This window comes from Chaetodon trifascialis, chromosome 5 (assembly GCF_039877785.1).
Source record: "Chaetodon trifascialis isolate fChaTrf1 chromosome 5, fChaTrf1.hap1, whole genome shotgun sequence".
NCBI classification, from domain to species: Eukaryota; Metazoa; Chordata; class Actinopteri; order Chaetodontiformes; family Chaetodontidae; genus Chaetodon; species Chaetodon trifascialis.
Genome location: NC_092060.1, coordinates 9,688,756 through 9,712,811, shown reverse-complemented (window position 1 = coordinate 9,712,811; position 24,056 = coordinate 9,688,756). Strand labels below are relative to the sequence as shown.

General features: G+C 41.0%; 3 protein-coding genes across 7 annotated transcripts in view; 1 reads left to right on the top strand and 2 right to left on the bottom strand.

Moving 5' to 3' along the window:
- Positions 1-12,366, bottom strand: part of ctsf (cathepsin F) — a 113,522-nt gene extending 101,156 nt beyond the window's left edge. For 4 of the 5 annotated variants that reach the window (XM_070962395.1, XM_070962393.1, XM_070962396.1 and 1 more), the window contains exons 1-14: positions 11,929-12,366; positions 11,070-11,180; positions 10,372-10,453; positions 9,553-9,614; positions 9,333-9,405; positions 8,826-8,939; positions 8,263-8,411; positions 8,042-8,138; positions 7,859-7,939; positions 7,598-7,717; positions 7,229-7,293; positions 6,940-7,030; positions 6,750-6,808; positions 5,945-6,043 (exon numbers count right to left, since the gene is read on the bottom strand). In XM_070962395.1, coding sequence (XP_070818496.1) covers positions 5,969-6,043; positions 6,750-6,808; positions 6,940-7,030; positions 7,229-7,293; positions 7,598-7,717; positions 7,859-7,939; positions 8,042-8,138; positions 8,263-8,411; positions 8,826-8,939; positions 9,333-9,405; positions 9,553-9,614; positions 10,372-10,453; positions 11,070-11,180; positions 11,929-12,177 — 1,428 coding nt within the window. In that variant the 5' untranslated portion in view covers positions 12,178-12,366 and the 3' untranslated portion in view covers positions 5,945-5,968. Of the gene's footprint in view, positions 1-5,337; positions 6,044-6,749; positions 6,809-6,939; positions 7,031-7,228; positions 7,294-7,597; positions 7,718-7,858; positions 7,940-8,041; positions 8,139-8,262; positions 8,412-8,825; positions 8,940-9,332; positions 9,406-9,552; positions 9,615-10,371; positions 10,454-11,069; positions 11,181-11,928 lie in introns of those variants that run through there. The other variant, XM_070962392.1, reaches the window with a different exon arrangement.
- On the bottom strand, positions 315-4,724 carry eif1ad (eukaryotic translation initiation factor 1A domain containing). The gene is made up of 5 exons (XM_070962400.1): positions 4,551-4,724; positions 4,018-4,136; positions 3,795-3,903; positions 2,905-3,013; positions 315-2,798 (listed from the first exon to the last, which is right to left on the bottom strand). The coding sequence occupies exons 2-5, from the start codon at positions 4,102-4,104 to the stop codon at positions 2,567-2,569; spliced, it is 537 nt and encodes a 178-aa protein (XP_070818501.1). The 5' UTR covers positions 4,105-4,136; positions 4,551-4,724; the 3' UTR covers positions 315-2,566.
- Positions 12,367-13,652: 1,286 nt separating the features above from the next.
- aup1 (AUP1 lipid droplet regulating VLDL assembly factor) lies at positions 13,653-23,581 on the top strand. Its single transcript, XM_070963398.1, has 12 exons — positions 13,653-13,952; positions 15,003-15,140; positions 15,735-15,885; positions 16,814-17,001; positions 18,366-18,438; positions 19,050-19,123; positions 19,480-19,546; positions 19,852-19,954; positions 20,068-20,205; positions 20,381-20,520; positions 20,762-20,850; positions 23,206-23,581. The coding sequence occupies exons 1-12, from the start codon at positions 13,912-13,914 to the stop codon at positions 23,249-23,251; spliced, it is 1,248 nt and encodes a 415-aa protein (XP_070819499.1). The 5' UTR covers positions 13,653-13,911; the 3' UTR covers positions 23,252-23,581.
- Positions 23,582-24,056: the final 475 nt, after the last annotated feature.

The window sequence follows — 24,056 nt, the reverse complement described above, 5'->3', positions numbered from 1 at the left end:
ATGAGTTTACAGTGAAGTTTTACAGTGAAAGTCTGGCTGCACTCCAGTTAGGAATTCCTACTTTCTAGCAAAAATACATTCGTGTACATTCCTGTAAAACATTTCTTTCCTGTCCAAATAAACTATTTAACTACTCAATACATCAACTCAATACCCCCACTACTAACTCACAACCACGTCTACTAGTACTAGTGATGTGATGTTAGTATGAAAGCAAATGCAGACAAAAACACCCTTCATCCAGATGTGTCTGGTGTCTTGTGTGCAGAGCTCTTGGATGGGAAGACACAAAAAGTTGAACACAAAAGCAGTTTGTGGCTTTGTGATAGTTTTCATTACAATTTTATGGTTTTACAGACACACTATTTAAATATTGAGATATAGCTTGAAAAACTTCACTGAAACAAAGGATACAAGATAAAAAAAAACAACCTCATCTCAGGGAGCATGTGGAGGGCCAAAAATCTGTTTACACTGAATGCCCGTGAGAGAGCCCCGAATTCACTGTCCCCTGAAACCAAACCAGCACCTTTGGCTCATTCAACTGTTGTTTCAGACTGATAAGCTCTTATTGGCTCTTTTTAAGAATTTGGTAGCATCCTTGTTTGTTTAAGTCTGTTGCAACATGCATCTTTCTAAAAAAGTATAAATGTTTAATTAAAAAAAAGTCAGCAAAAATATTTCCCATTGCAGTTAGTTCATAGCTTTAGGAGCTTCCTACAGATTCAAAATTACTAGAGTCAGCATGGCTTTGTATTTCCTCAGAGACCTCGGGGACAGAACGTGACATGTAAAAAGTTCCTGTAGAACCGGTTCCACCAGCAGTCAAACTAAACTGCTCCATGACTTAATGTCAAATAGTGTGAGGTCATCTTTTGGGCATCTACTCCACATCTATGTGGAAAAATGTCTTCATTTCCATATCCATGCTTGTATCATTGCTGCCCATCACTTTCCTGAGGAGACTGTACTTTGAATGTAAAATAAAAGGAAAGAGATTGTTTACAAAGAAAAAATGATGAATTCTTGACATGAAAGTCATGAATGGAATGATGTCAAGTCAAAGTGCTGACAAACAGCATAAGAATTCATCTACTTCAAGAACGTTCATCGTTAAACACACAAAAATCAGCAACTGGGGAGGGAAAGTCAGGAAAGGCACAAAGCAGTCACGATGAGCCACGTGATACAAACTCAAGAAACCAGAAAGTTTTCTTTACAAGACCTTTCAAAGGGAACCACAGAGATCAGCTGCCTTCATTTGAAAAGCAAATCAAAACAATTATCACGAGGGGTGGTACACAAAGGGTGATGGTGGGCAAGCTTGTCACGATAACCCTCAGGGGACAGGTCTCACCAGATTCTCACCACACCCTAACCTTTCAACATTTTACCACTAAACCACCAACGACAATCAAACATGCCTTCTGTCAACAGTGACAACAATGATTTCCTTGTGAGTTACGCAATTTTTTTCTGAGGTTTATTTTGTCTGTTAGAAGAGGATAAATGAATAGAACAGTTTACATTTAAGGTATACTATACAGGAACTGTCAAGTCAGCTGTTTGGAAATACATCATTCAAACTTAGTCCATCCTCTGTGGCTCAACACCACCAGAAGCACAGGTACCTGACTGCCTGTGGGGAAATGAGCGATGAGATATCTTGCAATATTTTATCAATAATGTGTTTGTTGTGTGTTAATTGAATTACGAATACAAACAAACAGCTGCCCTAACTGTTGGATTACTGGCTCCAAGTATCCAGCAAGCGTAGCTGTCTACAGTCAAGCTTGCTAAAAGTCATAGTAGCAGACAATAACTACATGTCACATGTAACCTGTCCAGTTAAAGGCAACAAGCCAACAGCAACATTAGCTAAGTGTGTCTGTGTCAAGGCAGGAGAATTTAGAGGTGCTACCTGAGCTTCAGACACAGATGACACAGATAACAGTGTCAGCCTTTTGAGGAAGTCTCAATCTCATCTGAGTGCTGTTGTTGGCTGGGAGCTGCACTGCCCGAGGCTGCAGCCCAGAAATGTCCTGAACACACAAAAAAATAACAAGACAATAACACAGTCAGAGGGCAGAGTCTCTGTACATAAACACACTGCCACACACTTCTGGTGGGTCATCAGTGGGATTATTTTTCTGAGACTATACATTGTTTTGTTTTTTTTTGGAAAATCCTGCACAGTACACTTAAAAATTAACCTTCAAATGTACATTATGGCCTGGGTATGCAGTATACCTTGTAATGCACTGGTGGCACCAGAGGTCAGTATATAAACATGCTAGAATTTGGGATAAATCTTCAATTTCAACATTACTGATTTTTTTGGAATCAATTCAACAAGCAAGGCTTATTTTGGTCCATGAAGCTGAAGTCCACTTAATGACCCTGGTCATTTAGTGTCGACATGGGCTTCCATACAAGAACTGCAGAGAAAGCGGCTGCACGAGGACCATCGTTTCAAATCAGTCAGTGATAACAGCAGCACAGCAGAGGACACTGTCACGATTTCCACAGCGCTCACACTCGATTGTCCGTGTCCTCAGCTCTGCCCCTATGAACCTGTCCTTTCTTCATTGTTGTCATCTTCCTCACTGTCCTCCTCATCCTCCTCACTCTCGCTGTACTGGTAGTTCGAGCGGTTGGTGTTTACAAAGAGGTCGCTCTCATCATCTTCAGAGTCGCTAACGTCCTCTTCCTCGTCTTTCTCCTCCCTCCCCTCTTCCCTTTCCTGCTGTTTGTTTGTCTTGTCCTGCTCCGGTGGCTCCTCCATAAACCCCTCTGGCCTGAGAGCGTCAAGGAAAAACCACAACACACACAATTATACTTGACAAAATGATGCTGGCTTTGTGATGTGTGTCAACATATGTGTGTGTGTGTGTTTGTTCTCACCATTGCTGTTGTTTCTGCAGGTACTGAATGTGATCTTTGTAGAGAATGAAGCTGATCTCTGCCTTCACCTTCTCTCCTTCCTCAATAGGATCCACAATCACATAATCACCTTGGGGATCAGAAAGCAGACAGATTTTAAATGTGAACCAAAAAATAAAGGTCATTATAAACACAGAGAAAGATATCAGACTGATGACATTTTTGGAGTGCATTTCAAAGCCCGTACGGACGCATCTCCAGTGTTTTACAACTTCAAGATATCAAGTGTCCAAAATGACATGGTCTGATATTCAGAAAGGTTTCTGATTGATAAAAAATTAAAGCTGGTAATTTTTGTGAAATGCTGCCATTTATTTCCAAAGTAAAACAGGTGGCAAAAGAGATTAATACAGAACAGCAGAGAAGATGGAGACTGCTTGCAAGTGAACATGGGTATAATAACGCAGAGTTCAAAATGTTCTGCTTTGCAGATGTTCTGTGAGGAACGAAATGTACTCAACAGGTTTGTTCAGCCTTGGTGACTCCCACAAGCACTGGAAGCAGTATGGAAATCTGAGCTGTTTCATTGACACCTAACAACCTCTAGAAGTCTCTCATACTTCTAGGCAGGGTGAGTCGTTCTGGAGACAGATTGTTCAGATTGTCATCTTGTATTCTTCACATTGCAATTAAATGTTAGTAAGCCTCATTTAACTCCCTCTCACTCAGTCCATCTCCTCTCCCATTCCCATTGGCTTGTGCAACAGCATGAGCGCCAGCTGTTGCTGATTAGCTGGAAAAGTGTGTGATTTGGTCAGACCCACTTTTGTTTGTTTCCCATTAATATTTATCAGCAATCTTTCTCCAGAATGACCTACACCACCTTTAATCTACATCCCATCATCAGTTACCTCTCTTGATCCAGATGTTCTTGCGGAACTTGGTGGGCATGCTCACCAGGAAAGTCTCACCCTGGGCTGTGACAGTTTCATGGAGGTTGTTGCCACGGCTACTGATAACCTACAAATGTACAGGTATAGGATAGAGTCAAGACCATGTCTTTTTGTTTCCTGTCATGTGGGTGGTTGTTTGTCGTCACTACCTTAAACACACTACCGAGCAAAAACAGCTCACCCTCACAATCTGTTGGTTTTCTGTGGGTGTCACAAAGTCTCCAAGAACCTCCTTGACAACGTGTTTGCGTTTTGTGGCCTGTGACATTATCAACGGTGAGCTTCAGGTTCCTTCGCCAGCTGAGAAAACAAGCGTGTGGGCCAAGTTATGATGAGCAGTAATGCACTCTATCGGTGAGGTCAGCTGTGGTCAACTAACGATACGTTAACGAGACAATGAACTAAAACAGGATGCTGATCAAACGTATTGAAGTTAGCAAACGTGAATATTAGCTAACCTCACATACATCAGTTATCAGCTAGCTTAAATTAGACGCTTATGTAAAACTTTGGCTACCTCAGTATTTTCAATGATAGCTAGACTAATGACAGCACTTCAGACTCCCTCAACTTACTAATTAGCCAGAAAAGGAAGCAAAGAGTTGTTTTCTTACAATTAACAGTAAGATTACTAACTAGTGATTTATGTTAGCCGACTAAGCTAACTTTAGCTATCTCAAAACACTCATCTGCATTAGCAGGTTACATGCTAACCTTGAAAGAAAGAAAAGCGTAATTGTTTCTTTTCGATGCAGAAAATGTTTCTGGGCAGCTTGACATCAGCTAAAAGCCACTTTCGAAAAAAGACACGTTGAAATATTTCAGAAGTAGAGCCGAACCACATGCGTTCCTGTTTTCTGGCAACACCGGACTTTGCACTTCCTGTGTCCAGTTGGCTACCCTTTTCAAAATAAGGGTTGTCGTCTATTTTTCTTTATATTCTGGCTAAACGGCCATGCGATAAGGGCTTAGAACTACAGTTAACATTTCAATTAGAGACGTGGACATTAGAATTTAACTTTGTCACTTCAGCATCAATTGCTATTGTTTGTCTGACTCAACAACTAAGTCTTAATTATGTGCGACGGATTTCTGTTTCCTACTCAACAGAGGTCTAGTTCTTCCGTGACGATGGCAGTGCATTATGGGAAATAGTGTTTTGCGTTTTCTAAATTTGGGCAACGTTCAAGATCAGCATTTAATGAACCTGATGTCACATACCACATAAACAAGCTTTCCATTATCAGTGCCATCTTTAAAGCTGCTTATGGCTAATAAATACTGACAAGCAGACTACAGACAGCTCCAGCCATTATAATCTTAGTACATGTAAAGTAAAACGTTGTCTCCCCTCACTGTTCACATCGGTCACTATGGCATTTTAGCAATTAGATATTCATTGTGGTTAATAAATTCAGTACTTATATAGATGTTGCATTTCACATTTGTCTTTCCAATTAATAAAGTTTAATTCTGTTGAAAGAACACCATAAACAACAAATAGGATTTCACACATTTTTTTATTCAACCTTCATTCATTTCTCACTGTTTTACAGCAGTTTTTACTATTGCATTGCAGTTACTTAGTAATGCACAGACCGATATAAAGTAAAACCCCCATCTTTCAACCCCCCTCTCAAGTACTACGTAGCATTAGCACTGGTAACAAAACATCCAAGAAAACTGACAAGACACAAGGCTAACAACAATTAGTGCATGCTCCTTATCGAACATGAGCTCAGTTACTGTGAGGAAAGATGAGTTAAAACCAATACTGCCTAATACACAGCAATCATTTTGACCTGCAGGACTAACGGAATGAAATTCACACAAAAGATCTAGTTTAAAATTACTTGAAAATTTCTCAGCAACCCTTATTTTGTTATAGCTGGTATGTTTTCAGTAGACTGACATGAGGTGTGAAGTATGAGGGTGGAACACTAGGCTGGTTTAACGGACAAGTAACATCAGTAGGACTTTATGTGCGTCTGAATGTGATCATCATGCAGTCTGGATCAAATGAGTGTGTGTGTGTGTGTGTGTGTGTGTGTGTGTGTGTGTGTGTGTGTGTGTGTGTGTGTGTGTGTGTGTGTGTGTGAGTGAGTGAGTGAATATGGTGTGGTGTTTGTGCTTCAGTTGACTACAGCAGATGAGCACATCTTGTTGATCCCACATGCATTGGAGCCCCTGTACAGGTAGTAGTAACCCTGTAAGAGACACAGAGAGAATAAACACACACACTCTCACAACTTTATATAACATAAGATAAGACAGGACTTTATTGATCCCACACCGGGGAAATTTAGTTGTTACAGCCAGCAAGTATTTTATGGGCAGCAACAAAGCAGTTTCTTGTCATCAAGCCTTCCATTTAATTTAATTCAATATGACAGAAAACAGTAGTTAGTTTTGTACAGTATGGTGGAACCAAATGGAATAACTCTAGACTGTATCACTGAGTTGAAACATATCTCTCTGACGGTCTCAAAACAAGTTGCAACCTTCACAATAATGTTATTTGTTGCAGGGCTGTGGTACTGAATTCTATTAGACTGTAAAGGTGAGGTAAAGGTTCCTGTTATTATGTCCAACCCCTGTATGAGGTGAATATAGAGAGTTAAGAAGAAGTTTTTGATGCTCACTCGAATCATTTATTGATGGTCAGTCGAGGTCTCACTGCGTTGAATTCAATAGTGCACACTGACACATTTCAGGTAAGACATTACGCTGCTGACTGGTTTGTACGACTTATCATCTTGTCAAGTCAAGAAATTCTAGTGACGCCTTTAATTTCAATATCAGAATGCAGGTTCTAGTTGATATATGTTATATGTAATAATATACAAATTTTAAGGCCCTTTTCAACCTTTCTCTAATCCACAAACAGACTGTTAGTCGGTGGGGTTGTCTTACCTGCTCTCCATAATCCTCTCCCCAGCTGTTTTTGATGGCCCAGAATGGGATACCTTTACCTGAAAGCACAGAAGCATTCATACAGCACACTTGAATGCATCCTGCATCTGGACTCAGAAAACAGGATCAACAAATGTGTCTCTGTCATGAGAAGGAACTTGGTAAATGAAGAGAGGATAAAAACACTCACGCTCTCCGTATCCCACCATCAGCACAGCGTGGTCGATCATCCAGGGGTTGCAGAAGATCTTCAAAGGGTGAGACACACCCTTCCTGTAGAACTACAGACATTCAAAAGACAATAAAAATGAGCTTAATATGGTTGCATGCAGATGATTAATTAGTAAAAATAAGATGCATTTTGACACACTTTATGTCTGGTCTGGAGGTGATGGCAGTGTGTTAAGACTGTCAGATTTTAGTGATTCAGTCTTTGCTGTGGTGGATGGATATACTGTCGCAGTGGAAAAACTGTTTACCTGCATGGCAAACGCATTGAGAGCAACAGAGATCGGTCCATTCTCAGCCAGCCAAGCTGCGATTTCTGAGGAGGCAAAAAACAAAATTAGTTCTTTGTATCAAACTGCGGCAGAGATGAATTTTATAGCTACAATTCTACCTACAAAATCACCACCCACCAATCTCCACTATGTATTTGCCTTTTAAATAGAAAATGACAAATCAGCATGTAATTAGTTTGTTCATTAAATCAAATTAGTGTCTCATCACTTTTAGATGAAAACAAGCTTCTTTGCGTGTGTTTCTGTATGAAATTCTATTGACATATTTATCAGTGCTTCGTCTTCCCTATCCTCCTCAGTACGTCTCTATTCGCTCAGCCCACTCACCCTTCTCATCTTTGGACAGCTCCACAGAGCTGTTGATGTAGGCGGCCACCTTCCCAGAGGTGAAGTCGCACCTCTGCTTGTGCCCGCTGTAGGAGTAGTCGGTCTCTGACTCCAGACCACCTTAACAACACATGAAGGATGAAGATGAAAAGGTCAGAGATGGCACTCAGCATAACGCACATGCTCAGAGTCAATAAGTAGCTGTAATGTCCACAAGGAGCTAAAAGGTCTCAAAAGGGTTGCACACATCACTTGTCTTACCCAGCTTCTCAATAGCCTCATAAGCATTTGATGGCAGTCCTCCTCTGCACGCCTGGTCCAGCCCATCACAGTCGACCAGCTCTGTGCGGGACAAATCAATGGACCAATCAAATCATGGCCTTTTATCTGCTAATGCAAACAGAGTTTTTTTTCTGCAGGAGAAAGTTTGAGTCCTTGTGTTACCTTGTTCAGACAGGGACAGCAACGTCCCATTTTTCAGGAACCACTGGCCTTCGATGTTGCCTGTGACAGAAAATGCCCAGCAGGATCCACACATACCCTGCAAGAAACACACACACGCACACACACACACCCCAATCAGCACGAAGTAGGCAGGAGGTATAATTTGCTTTTAACATGCTATGTTGGATAATTGCTCCATAATTAACTCTGATAAATGCTACCTGGTTCTTAACCGGACTGACAGCTCCGTGATCACGCCAATCCCAGCTGGCAGGAGCGGGGTTTCGGGCAGGAGAGGCTGGTTTCATTGGTTGATGGAGAGTCCACTGACTCAGGAGTGGGTTCAGGTATGTAGAGCGAAACTCTTCCTCTGGAGAAAGCAGTCGCACTTTTGTGTTACTTCAAAAGATTTTTGAAAACAAAAACTGATGCAGCACATGAAAAGCTGAAGATGCCTTTCAACTACATGAAAATACAAGAAAAAGCTAGTACAGGCGCACACACACACACACACTCTAAGGGGTTTTCATCACTTGTGGGGACATTACATAGACTTACATTCATTTCCTGGAGCCCTACCCTAACCTTACCCCTAACCTGTAACCCTATCCTCGGTCTTCACCCTAAGATGTAATGATTTAAATTGTGGGGACCTGTATTTTGTCCCCACATGTGACTGTGCAAACAGATTTTTGTCCCCACAATGTGAGTAATACATGGGCACACACACACACACACACACACACACACACACACACACACACACACAGTCAAATACACGTACCAGTTAGGTCGCTGAACTTGGTGACTCCATACTCAGCTGACCCTTGATCCAAAGACTGGAGCTTCTCAGCAGTCTTCAGGTTCTCGTGAAAGATGCGCAGACGGCGGTCTGCCTCTGCAGGATCAAAGGTCAAATTAACAAATACTTAAAAATGCTTTGACACTTGACAGTGACAGTCTCTGTTTTATTGCTCTGGATATTCCTTTTCAGTAACACTCCAGCATCTTTTCTCAAACAACCAGTCATGACATTATCTGTCATGGTTGTGTTGCGTTTAATGTCTCATCTGAGAGTCTTAGCTATTTAAAGTTTAGTCACGTTTATTTGCTGTTGATAAGATACTAACTCCAAAGGCTCTTACTTGATAAGGCATATTGATGTTTAGGTTTTATTGTTGCTATGAGTGGGCTGTGACTACAAAGGGTTGCAGGTGCTTAGGCAGGAATGTGACGCTGTATGCACCTTGCTATGTTTGGTATGATCAGCATATATGTCTCAATCGCTCACCTTCCTGGCTGCTGTAGACTTTATTGTATTTCACCATGAATTCTTTGAACTGGCCCAGCAGCTCCACAGACTCCTGCCAGATAAACAATCAACAACTGAGACCTTAAGCTCAAGTTCAGATTGATAGTAGCAGGATATAAGAAGCAGACAACAAGATGGAGCTCAACGCTGACAGTGTTTTCAGTCCTGTTATTGGTCTAAAATGTGACATGATTTTTACCTCCAGAGGTTGGCTGGTGGCTGCATCCATTACCTTGTTGGTCTCTTCTGGTTGAGGTTCAACTGATAAGAGAGACACCGAGGACAACATTTTCAGCATCAGTGTGCCTAACAGCTATATTCATGCTGCATGTGTTTAAAAGTACATTAACGGATTTCAATACATGGAAGCTGTACGACAACTTTCACATGGTTCATTATTGCTTGAGAAACTCATCTCATGAGTCTCAGAGCCTTAAAATCAATTCTATTGTTGCACGCTCGGAGCTCAAGCATTTATTGGTGGACTTGAACCTCACTTATCAAGCAAGTAAACATTAGTGTTACATAATGACTGAGCAATGAGGGTCAAATTTAGTTTTTTTCTGGTATGACATCCAAACAGAACAAAATACGGTTAGCGTGAAGGGACTGTACGCATGAAGTCACTCCTCAGTGACTCTGTCAGCACAGGTTGGTTTGAGCTGCTTGGCGAGATCAGTGTCAATCAATACAAACAGATCCTTTGATTATGTGGGAGTCCTTCTTTGTAATGCTGGTGTCAAATTACTTTCTGCATATGTGTTGTTTTAATCGGTTTGATAGAGGCAATCCTGGAAGATAATGTTTCTGTTACAGAGGAAGCAGAGCATCATGGGATAACACTGAAAACATATAAACAGTAGGTCAACAGTGATTACAGTTAACCAAGAGGTAAGAATAAATGCAAGATAGCAGTGCAGAGGAACCACAGATGTGTCCCTCAGATCTATGTTGACAACTGAAAAATCATGAGTTTTCCAGATGTTTAATGATCAGTGATTTTTGGCTGCTGACTGACCTTTAGGCTGGCACTTCTGTTTGAGCAGAGTTGAGGTGCCCTGCCAGGGAATGTCCCACACCTCGAACAGACACACCTCCGTCTAATAAAGACACACCCAGAGGACAGAAATATTCTATATTATTAACAGTGGATTAACCTCATTATATTGCTATACAAAGTGTATATTCAGACTGAAAATTGACTGAATAAGTGACAGAATGTGTTTAACACAGAGCAGCCCACACTAGCAACATCAAACTTGCAAGTCTTTACAATTTTTAGAGTGCAACAGCTTCATTTGGGTCTTCTTTTTCTAGAGTTTGGTGTTCACTACGAAGTCCAAGAACAGAGGAACAAAGAAACAAACATAACAGAAGTTTATGTGTCAGCGTTGTGCATGCATGCATGTGAGCATGAGGCATGCTTGGGGTTACTTCAAGTCAAACTCAAGTCACAAGATCAGATGGCAGGTGACAGTTGAACAAACAGAACTACACATCCTGCACTAATAATTCGTTACACAGTTTGCTGCACACACAGGCACTTAACCATTTTGTAGTATTACATACATCTGAGTAAAATCTGCTACCACAACGGTGACGACCTTTCTGTCACAGAGTTCATGGCTCACAAAGTCAGTCTCCCTCTCACACACACACACACACACACACACACACACACACACACACACACACACACACACACACACAGCCTACCTTGAGGTTCTGTGACTCAGGATAGAAGTCACATGTCCTGAGCATGGCAGATTTCTTACATTGAGTGTTGCTCAGTTCCACTGTTATAGTGTAGCGAATACCCTTAACCAGCTGGAGAACAGAGAAATACACACTTTTAATTGACAAACAAAAAATCTTCTTGAAACAAACTTTTATGAAAACACTAGTGTTTTCAAAGTGTTTACAAAGTCTAGTGTACAAGTTGTCATACAATACTTGTGTATCTGAGAGACATTTAGGCAGACTAAGCTTTTTGTGAGTCTTTATTGACTTTGTTGTTGTATCTGGATGCTTCTCTTGCTGCATGGACACGCTGGTGACACTAGGCCCTGCTGCACAGGTTGATGCGCTGACTAATGACTGGTGAAGCCATTTGGTCAGGTTAAACTCAATGACATGACTTCCGGTCAGAATGAAAAGATGGACATACGGAGGGCATGCTACCTGTAATCTTCGTATGTAGGATTTCCAAAGAGTGCCACGATTAAATATATATTACAAACTTGCTGACAGACCTGGAAAGGTGAAAATGAAATGTACTCATCATTTTCTTTTTTTTTTTTGTAGCGCATCCACAGAACATTTGTGCCGCTGTCATCAGTTTATGCTATTATTTTGGAGGAAAGCAACCTTTCCGGTCTTTGTTTAGCTAACCCTTGCTAACGTGACGCAGTTTTACATAGCCCCCAGCCTCACTGTTGTTTACAAAGAACTGGGCAACATATTACATGGTAATACAACCAATATTCTCCATCCACTCCAGTCTGTTGTAACAAAACATGTTGCTGTGAATAAATAACATCAAAAAAAGTTAGAATCACATCTTCATTTTTGTTACCTGTTTGGTGGCAGAGATTAGCCGGCTGACTTTGCGGAGGTGCATGGCGTTGGAGCCCCGGTTGTAGCGCTCCTCGGCGAACTCCAGAGCCTTCTTCAGGCCTGGGTCAGCCTCCCGCAGCCGCACAGGAGAGCCTGGAGGCCCGAACAGAGGCCGGTCGAGGTCCTCACCAAGCCCGAGTACGGAGCCCAGCAGGGCGGCCAGGGCCAGCCACAGGATTACCCGACAACTGCGGAGTCCGACCATCATGTCGATCCCTGTGTGCTGTCAAAAAGAAAAAGGGACCAGTGTCCAGTCTTTGCGCAGTTAAAGAGAGAGATGCTGGTGTTCCTAGAAGACAAATCGATATCTAGATATCATCGGTGGTTATACAAGAGATAAGGTTGCAGCGTTGTTGTCAAACAAACGTAATCTGCAGAGGCTGTGGGAGGAGACAGGGAGTTTAAATGGGCGGGGTGTGTTCAAGAAACGCACAGTTAACACCAATAGACTGCGCTGCACGCACACAGCATTTAACAGCTTATTAATGCGTAATAACAGTTAACATCATTGTACGTAAATATGATGAAAAGAAAAAATAAATAGGTAATCGCACATATTGGTGACAGCAAGGTCATCTGATAACTTATGCCATCTTTAATAGTAGTAATTATAACCGAAGAATTTTGGCCCTTTGTTTTATAGAATTATCTTGATAACGTGAAATTTTATGTTTGATGTTGACAGATCAGAGAAAAAACAGTCAATATATAGCACATACACAGTGAAGCACCATGCACAATAATTAAGTGTATTCTTCTGGGCATTTACATCTCAAAATAACCTGGTGTGTGAATGAAAAGGGTGCTGTTTTAACGGATGCTTTGCTGTAGTGCCTTTGTTGATAAACTCATCAAGTCGGTCAGTTCTCATGGGGAATGCAAAGTGCTACTGTTGTTTTCCGGCAGATGCAGTTGCCGGTAATTTCCCCATTACCACATACTGGTTTATTTTGCATTAGTCCAGTTTATTGTTGATGTGGACCCCATGGTACTTGTATGAGTTCAGCTTCTCCACTTCCTCTCCATGGATGATAGCAGAGACAGGGGGCCTCCTCTTCCTCTGGCAGTCCATCTCCAACTCATTGGTTTTGCTGATATTGAGCTTCAGGTGATTGTTGCTGCACCAAGCTCTCTATCAATCCTCAGTAATCTTCTTCATTGTTGTTGCTGATGCATCCAACTAACAGTAAAGGAGTCGGAAAACTTTTGGAAGTGGCAGGAACCTGAAGTGGAAGTCCGAGGTAGAGAGTGAAGAGGAATGGTGCCAAAAATGTGATTGTCCTATCCCTCTTAATATTAAAAATCTAATTTCCCCCTTAACTGACAAACCACTGAAACCACAGTATAACTGTAGTATAAGGGTTATTGTAATGAATTGACCTGCAAGCCACTAGAGGGCGACAAATATCGTAACTTTTTAAGGCTTTCCTGCACTGGAACTTTTATTTTGAAAGTAAAAGATCCGATTAAGATACATAGCTATGTCTTTTTATTACACAGCTACAAATTGCATGAAAATAATTGTAATGATTCACAGGTTAAGATAAGCACTCAGATATACAACTTGTACATCTATAGTCCAAATTCCGCACAGGTTTTAAATCACTTGACTTTTATGAAGATTGTATTTTTATTCTGGAGGATCTTGGCCGGAAGTGTTACTGAAGTTGCTGCTAGCTAAGCACAAGTGCTAGCTCTGCTAGCACCGCGGGCAGGACCATCTACTGGCAATAGCATAGCTAACATTTTAAACTTGCTGAAATAGGCTACCACACAACACTTTACTCTACTCTTGCTAACCCACCAGGGGAGCAATAACGTTAGCTGCCACTTTATCCCTCTACCGACAAAATTGTTGTCGTGAACGTTATGACTAATTTATTTTTAGGGATCAGGTTGTATTCTTAGCATTAGCCTCTGAGCAAAGGTCTGACTGGCCGACATGGAGACTCGGGGGATTGAAGACATGTTTGACTTTCGTCGGTAAGTCAGCTAACGGCAGGTAGCTAATGGCAGCTGCTGTTAACCTTCAGCTAACACCAATTAGCCACAGTTGCAATATTGTTTCGGTCTTATCCTGGGTGTTCAAGAAATATGATAACGTTATTATGTTATTCGGTAACATCTAGCGTTGGCTAGCTAACTGCTGTAGGTTTCCACGGGAAGGGACATCAATCCTTATATAAAAACACGCTAGCTGGCTAACCTAGCTATGTAGTGATGACGTTAACGTAAATGTTTTATTGCTAACGTTTATTATGCAACCTTGCGCAGTGCTAATTTCAGTGTCCACATGAGCTGTAACGTCAGATGCCCCAATTAGCATAGCTATCTTAACCATAAATGGTTGGTGAACTTTGCATAGGAAAGGGCCATTTTCTTCAGATTGCTGTGACTGAAGTTTTCCAAAAGGCTCAACTTATTTAAAGCGGACACAGTAGACAGAGATAAAAAGTTATATTCTGTGTATGTGGAGTGAATAACTTTTCCATAAACGTCTTCACATATTTGATAAGTAAAAGTTGGGCTTCGGTCATGTACTCCAAAACAAAGTGTTCCACCTTTCACATGGATACAAGTTGGACATCAGGCCTGTAGTTTAGACTTAGCAGTACTGATTTCTGTGTCAGCTTTTAGGACAGAGTAGAACTATCTCAATATCGGGCATCCAAGAATGTTCTGCTAATCACGTAGAGACACGTGTAACAGACTGTGGTTTAAAGCGATAGTGAAAGTCACATTAATCTCAAAAGAAGGAGACGAGTGATGTTTGCTCTTCAGCAGGGATTTATTATCATACTCGAGATAGTTGAAATACACAAAAAATAAAAAATAAAGCCTTGAATGATGCATGGCTCATGTTTAGAGTTTGTGTTCACTTCTCATTAAAGTTTGCGCAGTACTTTAAGTCCCTGTCAGTGTGATTCATTTGCTCTGTCAAGTTTTCACCGGTGATGACATTTCACCCATTTTCAGCTTTCATTTGCTTCATTCAAAAATGTTGCTTACGAGTCTGATTCTGTCTTTGTGCAGGTTTCCCAAAGATGCCATTGTTCTCCTGCTGTTGCTGGTTTACTTCCCAGTTGGCATTTGTTTGACATTAATAAGGATTTTTATTGGTGTTCACGTGTTCTTGGTCAGCTGTGCTCTCCCAGAAAGTTTCATTAGGAGGCAAGTATATTAAAGTATTGGTTTTTCAATGAACACATTTTACTGTCAGTAGTAACAGTTGTAGCTGTGGCAGCAGTGGCTGTAGTAGTCACGTGTGTTATTAACAGTAATCCAAGTGTGCATTAATAATAATAATACTGTAATACTAGTAGTAGTGGAGAAACAGTGACTGTCAATGCCAATATGCTATATAATGCATACTATTTATCCCATTTAAAATAATTGCAGCATTGCTACCTCTCCCAGTTTTAATGACTGCATTAAATTAAGTTACCCCATTAAATAGCATTAAGGTGAGTGGCTGCTCAGTATATTAGGTACCGTATATGTCTATTACACAGTGATCTCTTGTAAATGAAATATAGCTCTCAGTAATTTCCATGTTCAAATAAAGGTCATGACTGTGGCATTGAAAGACCTTTAACAAAGAGCACTTAATTAGATGACCCATGTAAATGACCTGGATGCTGCTGTAAGCGAAAGAAAGCCATACTGAGCTCATCCTTCAAAACACTGTTAATGAGAATGGCCCGCTTCATGTTAATTAAATACTGCCCCTCCTTACATTCACCCTCAGTTTTTTTGTTCCCTTAGATTTATTGTAAGGATTATGTGCTCGGTCCTGGGGATGCATGTCAGACAGAGAAACCCTCGTTCCAGAGACAGAAACACCAAGCTGTACATGTGCAATCATGTGACAGAGTTCGACCACAACATCATCAACCTTCTGACCACCTGCAATACTGTGAGTGTTTGACTTTCAAAATCCCCTTTGCTAAACCATGTTATACTGTGTATAACACTGTTGCCGGTTCGATCCCCGGGTCAGGCAGGGCCTTTCTGTGTGAAGTTTGCATGTTCTTTCTGTGCATGTGTGGGTTCTCTCCAGGCACTCCGGCTTCCTCCCACAGACCAAAAACATGCTCATTAGGTTAATTGGTGACTCTAAAATTGTCCTTCGGTGAGAGTGTGAGTGTGAATGGCTGTGTGTTCACGCCCTGCAGTCGACTGGTGACCGGTTCAGGGTGTACTCCGCCTCTCGCCCGTTGACAGCTGGGATAGGCTCTAGCCCCCCCGCAACCCCGAACAGGGATAGTCGGGTATAGACAATGGATGGATGGACTACATGCTTCCTGTACCGTGCACCATGTCTGTAGTGATGTAATTGTGCATATAGCACACATCTCTCAAAAGTTCAAATGGATTGGTTGAAAACTGCACAGGCATATGTTGCATATGCTGCGTATGTTACAGTAGCAGTACTCATGGGTGATCCCTATGAAATGACAAATGGCAAATATCTGTATCTTTCCTTGTGTTTCTGTTTGTATTGATAACTGGTGCACTTACAAACCTTTTTTAGATCACCTACATGTCAGTTTTGCATTTGAAGCGCAGTGAGTGCTCTTCTAGTGAAACTGCAAGGATGAAAGTGTGTCATGTCCTGTGAGTAACTTCAATGGCAGCAGATGACACATGTAGCTTGCAGAGGAGGCACTGTGTGTACTGGTGCATGAAGCATATTAACATCTTACATAGTCAGTGTCCAGGTCATCTTTTTATCCCATCTTTGACTTTTCTTGTGTTTTAGCAGTGCGCATTGTGGTATTTTACTGTGAAACACAGTGAATGCAGAGTAAGATGAGCCTGTTGTGTCTCTTTCTGCTCGTTAGCCCCAGTTAGAGGGCTCCACAGGCTTTGTGTGTTGGGCCAGAGGCTTCATGGAAATCCATTCAGCATCTGGCCAGGAAGCACTAGGAGAGTCTCTTCAGAGGTACTGCTCCACTGAAGGCACCCCACCTTTGCTCCTGTTTCCTGAAGAGGACACCACAAACGGCCGAGCTGCCCTGCTCAAGTTCAGGTTAGTGTGGGATTTAACACGTTTGATTTATGTCTCTGAGGATGGCATAGTTATTATTTATGAGTAGAATTGGGTGATGTAATGTTAATAGAAAGTATGACCCACCAAGGAAAACTAACACTTTTACACAAATTCTACTTTGACTCCCTTGTCTCTGGTGTTGGAGAGTACTTCATATTTACCTTCAGTAATCAAACCGGTCCTACAGCACAGCAGAAACTGTTTGGGATCAGTATTTCAGTATTTGCACATTGAGACGGTGTTTTGGCCTTATGCCCATGACTTTGGTTGTAAAAAGAAAGAGTGATTTAATCAAGCCAGCCACAAATTATCATTCCCCTTCCACGACACTTTGAGATAGAGATGAATTAGTTTGGCGGTTGTTTCCCCCTACTAATTTCCCTCTAGAGTTCTACAGGCAAATTAGTGTAAGGAAGTGAAAGCAGCTGCAAAATTGATTCATTTCTATCATTGATGTGAGGAGCTCAGAACCAAGCGTACTATATCTTCAGCTGAAGTCTCCTGGAGATGCACTGAAACCTAAAAGAGCCAGGAGGAGCACTTCATACTAAGATCAAGAATACTCCAATGCTTTTGTGTGCAGAGTTCAGAAATTCACTTTATATTAGTTTTTCCACTTGACACTAAAGTGACTGTATCACCCCAAAAGTCCTCTGTGCCATGTACAAAACACATAGCTAACAAATTAATGAATTTTAAACTGCACAACACAACACTGCTGTGGTCATAGATGATCTCTTTTTTTTTTTTTCGACCTCAGTTTGTCAGGCTGGAAAGTAAGCGTACATTTTCTTAACCTCAACAGGATTCCCAAAGTTTCATCCCCCTTTCACTCACGCTCTATGCTGCAGACCACAGGCAAAAGTCTTGTCAAATTCAAACGTTTTCGGATGAAGCTGCCCCCACGGGTCAACTTCACCAAGGCAGTGATGTGGCCTACAGAAGAGAGGTTGACTTATGAGAAAACGGGAAAGAGTTAATAATTGACTTCAGAAGGAAGAATGCGGAGGCCTTCCCGGTGATAATTAAGGGGCAGCAGATAGAGATTATCCAGTTTTACAATTATCTTGGTGTAACTCAGAAGGTCTTTGTTCCACCAGCGGTCAGATTTTGTAATGACCACTTTTAGATGTGGTCAAGATCAATAGCACCTTTCAGGTGTTAATCATGTCTCAAATGGATTTTTATGGTCTTATTTATTTATTTATTTATTTATTTATTTATTTATTGTGTACAGTGAATGCAATGTCTGCATTGTTTGTTGTCTGTATGAGTTTAGGGATTAAAACAGCTGCTGCTGTCTTATCTAATGTAATCTACTGAATGTGTTTGTTTCCTCTCAGTTCTTGGCCTTTCTCACTGACTGATTCCATTCAGCCTGTGGCCTTACGGGTGACCAGACCATTGATTGCTTTGGTAAAGTCATTTGAATTTGCAAAAACTAAGAATGCAGGAATAAGATACAGAAATGAGATAGATACATTACCATAATGTGATTATCACCATGCACTGTTTGAACCTTGGATGCTGTCTAGAATATCTGAGTGTTGCACAACAAGCACAAGGAGAGGAGATTTCTCAATGCGGTTGGATGTGAGTCGCAAACCATGGAACAATTTGACTGCCAGTAACAAGACACTGAAATGAAAAATGATATCATACAGAGGGGAGAAGGAAATCAATAAGGGAAAATACTGTAATGCATTTTAAAGGCAGCTTCCCAGCTATGAAAAATCTTTACAATATGAGTGAAATTTCCTGGAAGTATCAGCAAGCTGATTAGTGTGGCCTGCTTAACTCTAATCCAGCCACCTCAGTACCAAGAATAATTCTATACTGTGCTGCAGTGAGCAGCAGTAGCTGAAGTCCAGTTGCAGCATTGTTTAGGTCACCAGGACACAATGTCAGACATGCTATTGTCCATATCCTGTCTGTGACTGTTTGTGCGTATGTAGTTGAATGTAGAGCATTTCACACGACACCAGAATATAATGGTGGGGCTGACTTTGTGTTTTGTCTGTCCACAGAACACCCCAGAGTCAAGTTGGCTGATGGAGCTCTTGTGGACATTTTTTGTTCCATATACAGTGTATCATGTAAGGTACTAAATAATTTGTATCATTATTTCTATCAGCATTTGCTTTTTAAAGCTGAATCCTGACCTTCTGCAGCCGAATCAATAATAGTCCAATCGTTTAGTTTGTTTTACTCGTAATCCAGGGCAGGTTTGTGGAGATGTGTGTTATGTAAAGTAGATCCACAGAGCATAAGAAAACAAAAGCTGATGAAAGCACGTAACGACCCCAGGCTCATCTCTGGCCACTAATGTTGATTAATGAGCTTCAAGTGGTTTTTGCTGTGAGGTTTTTTTTTAATGGTCTCCTGTTGATTTTCATCATTTCTGTTGCAATAATCATTGTCAGTATTCTTATTTTTCCTTTTTCACTTTCATCCCAGTTGGCTTCCGCCAGTATCCAGACAAGATGGCGAGTCCATGCAGGAGTTTGCCAACAAAGTCCAGGAGGTAAAACCAATGTTTGTCAGCTGAGTGGATTCAGAAAGAGTTTGATTTTTAATGGTAAAAACAGGCATGTAGAAAAAATGTTACATTGTAATGTGAGTTTGGTAATTTATCCAACTTCTTGCCCCCTGCACCTATATCCAGATCCTTCTTTAGTAAATTAGCTGTAGTTCCTTAAAAGCACAACATTACTAGATTTTTGATTCTGCCTATATTTGTCCATCAGGATCAGTATCTGCCACCTCTTTTCTGCACTTGTGCCACAGTTGTACCTTCAACATGTCTCTAATGTGTGTCTTTAATTTCAGCTACTAGCCAGTGAGCTTGGCTTGGTCTGCACCAAGATCACTAAAGCTGACAAAGCAGAGCACATCAAAAGGAAAAGACACTCTGCACCACAAACATCTACAAGTGAGCCAATAAAAACACACAATACAACACGTCTGACTCTCGACGTGGAAGGATTCAGCTGATAATTGTTGAGTTTTTTGGGGGGATGTCATCTGTTCTTTGCTTTGCCTCAGGTGTCAGACCTGCCTCCATTGGTCTTGGTTTCATGGTCCAGAGTCTGGGCACGGATGATCATAGGATTGCTAAAATGGCCCAGCAGGTGAAGGACGTGCTGCCTCATGTCCCATTGAATGTCATTGCAAAGGACTTAGGTAGGCCCTAATTTCAGTGCATGTTTACATTTGGACCCCACACTGTCACTCTGTGCTGCACTATTATCCACCATCTCACTCTGCCTCTGTTCATTCAATTTGTAACGCATCCTTCAAAAACTCAAACAGGCTTTAAATTGCCGTGCACTTGGACTTGTCTCTTGATTTTGTACAGCAAAAACCAATTGTGTTGACACCACCATAACAAATCTGTTGGAGAGCAAGGAGGAAACTCAGATGGAGGCAACTGGGACGTCGACATTTGGGCCTTCTAAGAGCAGCTCCTACTCCTCTGGCCATGCTCCCACCATAAAGGTTTGATGACTGACGACACTGCTGTGCCTGAGCTGTCTAAATTCTGATTTTAAGATCCATGTTAGACATATATAAACATGAAGATCGTTTGTCCTGGGAGGGGATTATACATTGCATAGAACCAATTGTTCTGCTACTTTCATGTTGTGTCACATTGATCGATTGTTTTCATATGAGGTCTATCCAGCTTATTTTTTACTTTATTTTACTAAATTAGATTCCATTTTCTTTCCATCCACAGCCTGCTGCCAAATCTTTCGGGAAATCACCAGCTGACAGACATTTGTCTCTCCAGGAGAGAAAAGAAGCGCTGTATAATTTTGCAAGAAGGTGAGATTTCTTTGCCATCAGCCATGTCACATCATAAAGAAAAGATTAGGAGCAAAACATGAGGTACAGAATTCTGTGAAATCTTGCAGCAGAAATGTCCGCCATATGTTGTGGAATTAGATTTTCCATTAGTCTCTCAACTGTTGTTTCAGTCAAATATTCTGGACTCATTGAAAATGCCCCATGTCTGTTCAGTTCATGTTAATAAGACACCTCAGAGAAAACCCAAGTTGCTTTATTATGCACAACATCTTGCAGTTGTGCAGAGGTGAAGAGTTCTGCAATATTCATTTGGTCTGAGATTTACTTGGAATTAATTCCTAGGTTCGTGTCTGTCGCTCAATACTGTTTCTACACAGTATTAAAGCAGCACTAGGGAGAAGTCTTATGTAAAAATACATCTGTCTGCACTAATTTAGTCCCCACAGATTTGTTCTGAAATTCAGACTGACTCTGAAACAGCAGTGAAGGAGCCAGACATTGAGGAGCAGGTGGACTGACCAACAACTCAACATCTCTCAAATCAGCTCTTCATATTTTCCTAATGACCAATTTACCTGATGTTTAAAGACTAGTTGACTAGTCTCTCCTGCTCTGAACAGTGGAGCACACTACAACATTTATTTGACAGTTGTGTAAGTTAAGAAGCCCTTTTACCTACAGCAGCCAGAAATCACTGAACATCAGAGCCATTGTTGTAAGTGAACATCAGGCAAAATGCTCCTTTTAGTGCTGTGGAGCTAGCTATGTTTGAGCTAAAGTTGTTAGCTGCTACGCCACTGTCTAACTGTATTGAACCCTCCAGGGATTTGTACTTTGCATTTATTGCAATTTCTGCCTTAAAGAGTCTTTTTCCCATCATGATATCGATGTGCACACAGCACCAGCCACAGGTAGCCAACCTGGAAGCAGGTGGGGGCAAAAAGATAGAATTACCATAGTTTTAAAGAGGCTCATTTTCAGGTTCATACCTGTATTTTAGGTGTCTCCTAGACTAGATTTACATGCTACACATTTTTTCTCATAGTGTCTATTGCAGCAGCACTGCTGCTCCAAAAACATTAAAAAAACATTCCTTTAAAACATTTTTCTTATGCTGTCATTTATAAAAAGACCCTAAAAAACAGTCAGCAGACTTCTTGATTTACTGTAAACAAATGATTTAAGCAGCATTTGAATAGGAGTGATTCTGTCCCAAGCTTTAGATCAATATGAGCAGTTGATCACTATAAGAAGTTTTCACTGAAAAAATAAGTTTAACTGACTTCTCCACTAATCACATGCGTCCCAAGTTTTTTCTCTTTGCCATAAAAAGTCACATCTGTATCATGGGTTGTGAAGGTAAAGTGATCGATGAGGTACTTCACCACATCGCTGGAGATACAAACACCTACTGTAACTTAAAGCTCTGTTAATCAGTATCTTTTATGTTAAAAATGGGTCAAGTAAGTATGTGGAAGAAGTTGATCATCGTGATGAACCCCCAGAGAGTCCTGACTGACTCTGACTCTGCACTTCCCCTCAGCTCTACATGGTATTTTACACTCTTTCAGCTCATTAATTTGGTTTTATGGCCTTTAGCTTTACTGTGTGGGTTCACTCAGAGCTCTGATCAGCATTGTTTTCAGTCTCAGCGGGCAGCTGTTTTCAGTCACAAAACAGTTTGCTGTATTAGCAGTTAGCTGGTGAACATAGTGGAGCCAAATATTTTTATCTGGAGCTAAATGGAGAGTGAATATTGAACTTAGATTTGTCTCGTAATGTCGCTTGAACCACAACTCCAAATTAATGCTAATATTGCACTGTAGCTGCTGGATGAGTAACTGTGCCACTGTTAGCATGTTTGCCACAACAACCTTCATGACAATGTTGTTTACAGCTTGTGGCATCGCCCCTCAACTGGCCAAAACAGCTACAGCTGGACAAAATGCACCCCCAGCAGGCGTCAGTGTGATGTTCCGTTGATTCTCACTGTATTCATTTTAGAAACAAAACATGGCAGCTGAAAACATATTTAAAGGAAAAAACTGTTACTCTAGGACAAAAAGTATTTTGATGTGTACTGTATGTTGCAGTGAAAAGCCCCTTTAAAATGTGGCTCATCAGTTTGACAGTTGTAGAGTTTGACCATCAGACACTGCATTTATTTTAATTTATTCAAGAAAGACACAAGCAGGACCATGTGGAGTGCAACCACAATGAGTCCAGACACTGTTAAAAAGTAATACATGCTCTGTCTGCAGTGAATTGTCTGTGTCAGGTTAACTGTCTACAGATAGTGTGTGTTTGTTCATTTTTGACCGGTAATGCTCCTTCAAAGTAAACACCGGTTTTTCTCTGTGTTCCCTCATCTAGACGCTACATTGAAAAGCACGGACTGGATCAAGAAGACAGTCACTGAACACATTTTGGGTCAAGCCATCATTGAAAACTTGTGAGAGAGAAGCATATTCAACTTGCATAGCTGTATAATTTGAATGGTGATTTTTATATTCTGTCAACAGGTTCTGTTGAAAAACAGATTTTGTTAATTGCAAATACGTAATGGGGAGAAGTATTCGGTACATGTATATGTCGATGGAATGGTGATTATGCATGTGTTTAATTCTTCATTCTGGCTGATACATAATTTTGATAACAATTTGTATTACGATCCACTGACTGTGAATCATCTATTTATTTTTATAATGTCCAGAGTCGTCGATGAAAATAAAGTTCAGCTTGACCTTAAGAATTTGTCACTGATGGTGTTTCGACTGAACGTTCACTCCGATGGCCAAAGCTTGGCTGGGAAAGAAAATGAAGGTTAAATGTGAATTGTATATAATCTGTGTTTTCAATAATTCATTTGCAAAATAAGGACTGCTGTTAAGGTTCTATACTTTCAAATTCATGTCCAAATCCTGCCATAAGAGGGAGTCAGAGAGCGCAGTGCTTGTGCCACTGATACTAACACAGTTCTTGAGAAAACTAGTCTGGAGTCTCTTTTGCCCTCCTGAGGCCAGATCACACAAAACAATACAACCAAAAGGCCTGAGACTGGTGACTAACGGTGATTCATGCACTGAATTTATGAAATGATGTGAATATGAGCAAACGTGTAGGAGCAAGCTGAAATAAGTTGATTGGTCATATCCTGCTGAAGCACGAAAAACAAATGTCTTGAGATTTAATGAATGTGTGATACTTCAGTGCAGGGTGAATGG